We start from the raw sequence: 8,802 nt of genomic DNA, 5'->3' as shown, positions 1-8,802 counted from the left end.
ACACACACACACACACACACACACAAATCAGATAGACAAAAGTGCCCATGTGAATGGATGTGTGGTCTCTTCTGCCTTCCTCTTGACTTCAGCATCTTTCCATTGTGCTGGTGCGTAAACCTAACCTTCCCCTTTGTCAGCGATTTGCAGAGTAACGGAGTGAACAAACCTCAAGCTTCCATCACAGGAAGAGAGGAGAACAAATGCACGCCATGCACGCAAACACACTGAACCACTTGGGGTGTGATAATAACTGCTTATCAGACATAAAAAATTAAAACACACACCCTCATGCTGTTGGAAAAATCCCAAACACACATACTTACAGCAAGATATGGTCATTGTTGGACTTTGTATTGTGCTATAAGATGTAGTATTATCATATTATGGATTATCTTCAAAGATCAATCTCGTACAAGTTAATATACTACAAACCCCAACTCCGATGAAGTTGGGACGTTTGGTAAACAGTGAATAAAATCAAAATGCTATCATTTTCAAAACATTCAATCTATTCATTAGATGGAGAATAGTGAAAAGACAACATATTAAGCGTTAAAACCGAGAAAAAATATTGTTTTGGGGGACATATGTACTCATTTCTAATTTGATAAATCCAACACGTCTCAAAAGAGTTGGGATGGGGATCAGTGAAATTTAGTAAACATCCAAATAAGATAAAACAACAAAGAAGAACATTTCAAAATGAATTGTACTGACGGACAATATAGGTGTCCAGGTATAAGATCATCACAGAGAGGCTGAGTCACTCAGAATTAAAGATGCAAAGGGAATCATTAGTTATTACATACATTTTTGAATTCCCTTTGATTTACCACAATTGAGTGTATATAAGACATATTTTTGTTAATAAAATCATTGTATAGGTTCATGACATCATGAAATATATATTGGCTGTAGTCTCACTCTAGCACTCCAGGAATTAGAGCTATTGAAAATTGACCATACTAAGAATGCTTAATGCATGAAAATGATACAGGGGTGTAACATTCTCCTGAGCACCTGAGCTCACTTGAAATAGACCCAGAAGACATGGGAAACTGTCCTTTGCTTACAGAAGTCAGCAGAAGTTGTAGAAGTCCATTCATTTTGACAATAATAGAGCATTGCACATCCTGTGCTACAGTGAAAATGGACCATCCAACTTGTGTTAGTGCTAGCTTCAAAAGTCAGCCTCCATGATGACATGCGGGTGCAGTAGTGCATTGGTTAAGATGTTCTCACTCATCTGTAGAGTTAAATACAGTGCTGAATGGTATAAATGGGTTTTAAACCGCATGAAAAGCCACTCATGCATTATATTTTGAAGGGAGATCTTCGATTACTGCCACATAGTAAGGTCAAATTGCATTCTGTACTATGTTTTAACAGTTTGGCTCCATCATAAGGACCAGCAGGTGATAAAATGGTGGGTTTTTGGTCAAGACCTGTCACACTGTAAGCACTACGGAAAGGAAAACATTGCAAAACATGACAAGGAATACACCCACCATTTAAGCTGGTGAAACATGTCCAAGATAGGAATTAACACTGTTTTTTATATAAAATCATCTCATCGGTTAATGTATTTAACTGTTAAGTGTTGTCTTTTGTTTTGTTTTTAGTCTTCCTCGACATTTGCTGCCATTTATTGTCCCCGTCCCAACTCTTTTGAGACGTGTTGGATTTATCAAATTAGAAATGAGTACATATGTCCCCCAAAACAATATTTTTTCTCGGTTTTAGCACTTAATATGTTGTCTTTTCACTATTCTCCATCTAATGAATAGATTGAATGTTTTGAAAATGATAGCATTTTGATTTTATTCACTGTTTACCAAACGTCCCAACTTCATCGGAGTTGGGGTTTGTATGTAAGTAAGTAGGTAAGTATACGTACGTTAGTCAAGTCAGTCAGACAATCAATCAATCAATCAATCAATCAATCAATCAATCAATCAATCAATCAATCAATCAATCAATCAATCAATCAATCAATCAATCAATCAATGATCAATAAACAAACAAACAAATAAATAAATAAGTTTGGGTGTAATTTACTAAAATAGTACAGGGACTGACAGAATGACTTAAAATATACTAGGCCCACGATAGTTATGTGTTCATTTCCATTTGTTTGCGGAAATTTCATGAAGGTCATTCAAGCCGCAAACTTTCAAACAAGATTTTTCCCCTCAGATGACGGTCTACCGGTGTTTCAAAATAATTATTTAAACAATTAAAAATAATTTCAAACAATTGCATTTAAAGCTTTCTTTGAAGCACCTTTTGTTTAATATTTATTAAACATTTGATGTACCATGAATGCCATTTGTGAATTATAAATAAAAAAGGAAATTATTTCATCAATTTGTTCCACAAATGTTACTATGAACTATTCTCCAAATAGGACAATAGTCTGGAAAACACTAACTATACATTTTGTTCCATGCCTTTGTTATGCGGTTATGCCATAACATAATACAATAAAACTTAATGTGTATGGAAGCATTCACCCAATCTTCATATAATGAAATCACTACACCAAATACAGCAAACACAAATAAGCCCACATAATTGTATTACATTACATTTGGCAGATACTTTTATCCAAAGCAACTTACAAGAGAGGAAATACCCTGCACAGCAAAACTTCTCAGAGTCAAATATCGTTGACACATTGTATTTGTTTTTCTGACTCCTCACTCTCGAGTTTTGTCAGTATTGGTGGGTGAAGGCATCACTTCTGATTTCACTGACGGCTCTTTGTGGACTAATAGGGGGAAGTCTGGCTACTTTGATGTCCCAATGGCAGAGTCTCAGAACCTACATGTTCAAAGAGCCCATAGTGCCTGTGGGCTCACTACTATGATCAAACATGGGAAATTAAGCTTGTTTGTGTGACAAAGGAAAGCCGGGAAACATCAACATCTGCATGAGTTTGTATGGTACCATACAGTCAATGTTATGATTCAAACTTTGCTCACAGAGGTCTTTTTTAACACACATATGCTGAACTGCTTCAATGCGTTTGCAAGATTTTTGCAGAGACAAACAAACAACCACATACACTTAGGGACACCTGCGAACACCACTCGTTACAAAAATAAGCATGCAAAAACATCTGTACACACACACACACACACACACACACACACACACACACACACACACACACACACACACACACACACACACACACACACACACACACACACACACACACACACACACACACACACACACACGCAGTCATCAACACCCAAACAGATGCATAGATATAGAGACAAAACAACAGAGATGACAACAAAGACACAAACACACACACACACACACACACACACACACACACACACACACACACACACACACACACACACACACACACACACACACACACACACACACACACACACACACACACACACACACACACACACACACACACACACACAGAGTAGATGGCATGGTATAGACCACAGAGCAGTGAGTTAGTGCAGCTGTCAAAGTATGAAACTGGTGCATCTCCTAACTCCACTTGTCTCGTCCTCCTCTTCCTCTTCCTCCACTCCAGTCGTCCTCCTCTTCCTCTACGTCTTCACTCCATCTGCCTGCCTCCTGTCTCATCTCACCTCTCTCTCCTTCTCTTCACTGCTTTCTGTTGCCCCCCCATGTCGTCTATGACCATGTTTTGGTGGTACACACACTGTAGCCTATGTATGTCCAATTTCAAATCACATTCACTCACCTAAAATATTTTTTTTCTGACCCATAGATGAAATACTTTTCTATTCTATGAGTCTAATTCTATTCTATATTCTATTTATATTTTCCATGAAAATAGAATCTTTAGTTTGGATAAATGTTATGATCTCATGCATATTACACATACAGTACAGCTGATATAGCCTACAGTGTAATTGCCATACTTATTTTATATATTTATTATTTGAAGTGTGCTGCTACATATTTGTATTGAGGAGTAGACAAATGGTCATTTTAAGAGAGAGACACAGGAGCAGCACAGATGCAATTCTTTTCTTATTTTATTCAAGAACACAATATACCCTTTGGGACTAACATCTCGATCGATTCTATCTTCATCAGAATCCAGATTCACCTCTGATGAAGATTCTACCGTATATCCATCAAAACGTCAGTCCCTGTATGTTGATCAAAAGAAGAAAATAATTGCATCTGTACTGCTCCGGAGTCTTCTCTGCAGTTAGGATTTCTTGTCCGTCTCCCGTCGATGAACCAGATGACAAAGGAGAAGTGTGTGGAATTATCTCTTTGTTGATCACCTAAAAGGTATATGATGGGATGTTGTTCAATGACTACTCAAGATCGTTAGATGGTCACCCCTTCTTTTTATGAACGTCTACAGTAAGTATATTCTGCAAAAGCATACTGAATCAGGAACACAAGCAGCTTTCCTCGAGTTGGGTTTAAGATATACGTAGGAACAATTATTTCTCATTCAAACTAGGTAGGCCAGTCCTCTTACTTAGTGCAGTTATAACCCAGGTCAGGTGTATGAATTAAAATGTGCGTCTCACTTTGTTAAAAGTTGATGAACTGACTTGATTTCAGAAACACTATTTTTCAAGCTTAGCGTTGAAAAAATACTTCACAATATAACTATGACATTGCAGAGTGCCTTACGCAACACCTTACCATACGACTGAATCATTGCAATTACGAATGGGTTATATCATTGGCGTGCATTGGGGGGCATGTGGAGCCTCCGGGTGCCATATTATATTATATTATATTATATTATATTATATTATATTATATTATATTATATTATATTATATTATATTACAAATGTATATTAGGCTATATTATATTACATTACATTACATTACATTGCATTATATTATATTATATTATATTATATTATATTATATTATATTATACAAAGAATAATCGTCAAACATTTCGTTATGATCAAGTCAACATGTACCACAATACATCATACAACAAAACAGACTTCCAAAAGTCTCACTTTTTTGTCCTGTATAGGGCAAAGGAGCAGGTGCTTTGGCACCACCTCGTCCCTATCTGTGCACGCCTATGGGTTACATGTTATTCTGGCCCCTGCCAAGAATTTGCGTTACCAGAATATCAATGACAAATTCATAATGTATTACTAAACGCTTTGTGTAATGTCATAGTAATGTAATACTATGGTCGTTGAGTCTTGGTGCAACAGTGTGCGTTATGAGACAACAAGAAATAATTGCGAAAAACACTTGCCCGCACAATAAGCCATTTCATGATTTCTCAAAGCCCTTGGCATTGCCCCCTCCTACGACATCTAAATCTCTACTTACTGTATTAATGCTGCCTCTAAACAATTTCACAACACAGTATGCACAGTTAACACAATATTCCTCGATGCCAATTCATTGTGCGTATTCGTTTGCTTTGTGCCTCTTTTACGTTACAAATCTCCCTCCTTTCAGAATTTCAGTTGTGCAAATCTTGAGCTTTTTGTCTTTTGCTAATCTGTTGCTCACTCTCTTTCTCTTTCTCTTTCTCTCTCTCTCTCTCTCTCTCACTCTCTCTGTTCTCTCTGGGGCTGCTTCCTGTTTAGGTGTGCCAGTCTCCTGCTGTGTGCTCTGTTCGCTGGCCGTTTGAGCACCCACTGATTGAGCACTTTCATCACCCGTACACCTTACACTGCACACTTATGGTCTTACGGCACCAACAGACTTACTCATACACCAACGCCATACACAAATGCATGCATAAACTCACAGAGGTAGGCCTACATATACGTACGTACATACACAGAGGCGCACACACACAAATGCAATCTCTAATACATGCTGACACACTCTCTAATACATGCAGACAAACACACAGACACACTGACTGAGCACACCAGATACTGTGAGATACTACTACCAGTGGCTTCACGTTCTCAGGAGAAGGTGCGACATTGAGGAGACTTTACTGAGGTTTCACATCTGCACTCTAGCCACCACAGACCTAATGGTGCAAGCCCTTGCAATGCGCTGCACTCAGCAATCACACACTTCACACAAATTTCACACGCCATCTCATCACAGCACTGATTCTAACATTCTAATCTTCTTCTAATTGTCTTGGTGACAATGATTTTGGCATTCTTATCTCTCGTTGACACTGATTTTAATGTGTTGTTGACAATGACTTCGCCATTCGAATGTGACATGGCTAGTAGCTGGCTATGCATGTGAAACAGGTCCAACATTGTAAAGTCCGCACAACAATACTTGCCATGTTCGTTCGTGTACTGATCAAAGATCATGCTGACTGCCAGATGTCAGCAATATGGTACCTTCAATGTTAATCGTTTGAATGATTAAAAAGTCAATTTGATATTGAACAAGTAAATCTCCAGGTCTCAACTTTTGTCAGAGAAGTGAGCGGAAGACTCACAGTCAAAAAACAATCGTGATCAAAATGATTGATTTTAGGAGTGAAAATAATTTGATGGACATTCAGTTGACAAATATGCAGACAACTGAGAAAGGCACAGCAAGGTAAGAAATATACAGTGTACGGTAGGCCTATATCTATGAGGTGGAACCAAAGGACGAAATATCTATCAAAGTGCTTGACACAATTGCTCTCTATAACTAAGCGATTCAGTTTGGCAAAACGAATATGTGTGTGTGTGCGAGTGTGTGTGCGTGATATGTGTGTGTGTGCGTGTGTGTGTGTGCGTGAGTATTGTGTGTGTGTGTGTGTGATTGGAAAGTTTGGGTTCTAAGGGACTACCACAGACAGAGTCATCTCCAGAGCACCATAACAGCCACTGAGAGCAGTGACTCACCAGCCGAGGAGCTAGATGAAAAGACAGGCTACACAACAACACCAGGCCTGAAATCCCTGAGGTCAAATTAACATGCCAAACACCTGCACCAACATCCAGATTTTTCTCAGATCTTCTGATGTCTATGTACCGATGACCTAATCCTCTGCGTATCACTAAACGGCTCCGTTGGCTTATTGTTATCATGAAACCAAGCAAAGGCCCACACATAGACAGGCTGTCTGCTGCACATATTGCCCAGAGACGTGTGGCTAATATCTCATCTGATATTGACGATTTAAGGTTAAGACGATAGTTTGACGTATATCAGGTAATCTGTTAAGATTCTCATTTGATTATTTGACTTTGATCCCTTTGGGAATCGGAAGAATTTTGCCTGACAAAGTTAATGACGACACAGACACGGCCTGAATATACGTCTTTTTCCGTCGCTGACCTACCCACGGAATTGAGACTCGCAAAATCTTGGGTGCTTTGCAAACCATACACATAGAGAGATCTTAATCAAAAGCTGCCTAACACAGTCGATTCTCACCGTCAGCAAATTCAAACGCAGATTGTTCCTTCTTAAAATGTATCCCGAGACTTCTTCAGATTTTCAATTCGTCGGACAGGCAGTTCTTTAGTGACGAAGGCAAAAGTGAAAAAAGTCTTGAAGTCTTCGAATAAAATACCATTGCAGCAAAAAACACATCTATATCTGACAGAGAAAAAAGTGAGAAAACTCTTGAAGTCTTCGAATAAAATACCATTACAGCGAAAAAACAAAAAAAAATATATCTACATATGAAGAAATTAGTCCGCAAGCACAACTATCAGGTCCTGCGGTGTTTTCCCATACCTCGCTCACAGTAAAGAACTACACGCCTTAGTCCATCGTAGTCCATTGCCGCCATTACACAGACTACCGCACACACATCGAGTCATCAACATACTATTTTTGTCATATCAACACTGCCGAATAAGTGTCAATTTGACCTCGACAGAATAAAACAAATCGTGAAAACCCAACCCACAATATAGATGCAGAGAAACACACAAACATAAAGTCAGTCTTTGGCTCTTGGGCTGCAGTTTGGAGGTCACTGACATCTACAACTGGCATAGCCTGACTTTCGGTGTTGAAGAAGTGACAGAGATTTTTTAGGGCATGGCGTATGAAACTACGGAAAGTGGGACAAATGATCAAAGTGGGCTTGCATTCAACAACACTCAAATACATACACACGAAGGCACACACACACACACACACACACACACACACACACACACACACACACACACACACACACACACACACACTTAAGAGAACATATGAACACGAGGGCGAAGACGGGAGACTACCAGCTGAACTACGAACCAACACCAGATTGTCAAGTCATCTTCAGAGACACACACACGCACATACACACACATGCATGCAAACACATTTACAAGGAGCAATGGAAACAGCAGGTAAGTCTCGAGTTTTTTTCCGCAAACTTCCTATACGTTTAGACGGCTAAATAAAACGTGTCAATTTCACAATCACAGGGGTCTCATCTGAAAACTTTTATGACTCACAAACCATTTTACACAAACCTGCATTCTTAAAGCTTTTCATACATACGAGTGTAAGTGGAAATTGACATACAAGAGGAAATTGTATATTTTCTGTATTATAAGTCAGACATCCTACCTCGCATCATTGTTGTTGCTCTCTCTCTTGCGCTCTCTTGTCTTGTTCTTCTCTATAGGTATGTCTTACCTTTTGACTGATGTTTTCTCTCTCTCTCTTTCTCTCTCTCTCACTCGCTCTCTCTTTCTCTCTCTCTCTCTCTGTCCCCCTCACTCTCTTTCACTCTCTCCTCCTGTCATTCAATCACAAACCCTCCCCTCTTCAACTGCAGATAGTTCATTAGTAAACTCCCAGGTGATATGTCTGTCCGTCCGTCTGTCTGTCTGTGTGACTTGTGTGTGTGTGTGTGTGTGTG

General features: G+C 39.0%; 1 protein-coding gene across 1 annotated transcript in view; it reads right to left on the bottom strand.

The window, feature by feature from the left end:
* Positions 1-8,597, bottom strand: part of rorc (RAR-related orphan receptor C) — a 41,473-nt gene extending 32,876 nt beyond the window's left edge. Inside the window, exon 1 of the mRNA XM_063198918.1 lies at positions 8,508-8,597. Coding sequence (XP_063054988.1) covers positions 8,508-8,517 — 10 coding nt within the window. The 5' untranslated portion in view covers positions 8,518-8,597. The remainder of the gene's footprint in view (positions 1-8,507) is intronic.
* Between the last annotated feature and the right edge of the window lie 205 nt (positions 8,598-8,802).

Source organism: Engraulis encrasicolus, chromosome 5 (genome assembly GCF_034702125.1).
Source record: "Engraulis encrasicolus isolate BLACKSEA-1 chromosome 5, IST_EnEncr_1.0, whole genome shotgun sequence".
NCBI classification, from domain to species: domain Eukaryota; kingdom Metazoa; phylum Chordata; class Actinopteri; order Clupeiformes; family Engraulidae; genus Engraulis; species Engraulis encrasicolus.
The sequence above is the reverse complement of the archived record's forward strand: the minus strand, read 5'-3'. Positions and strand labels throughout refer to the sequence as shown.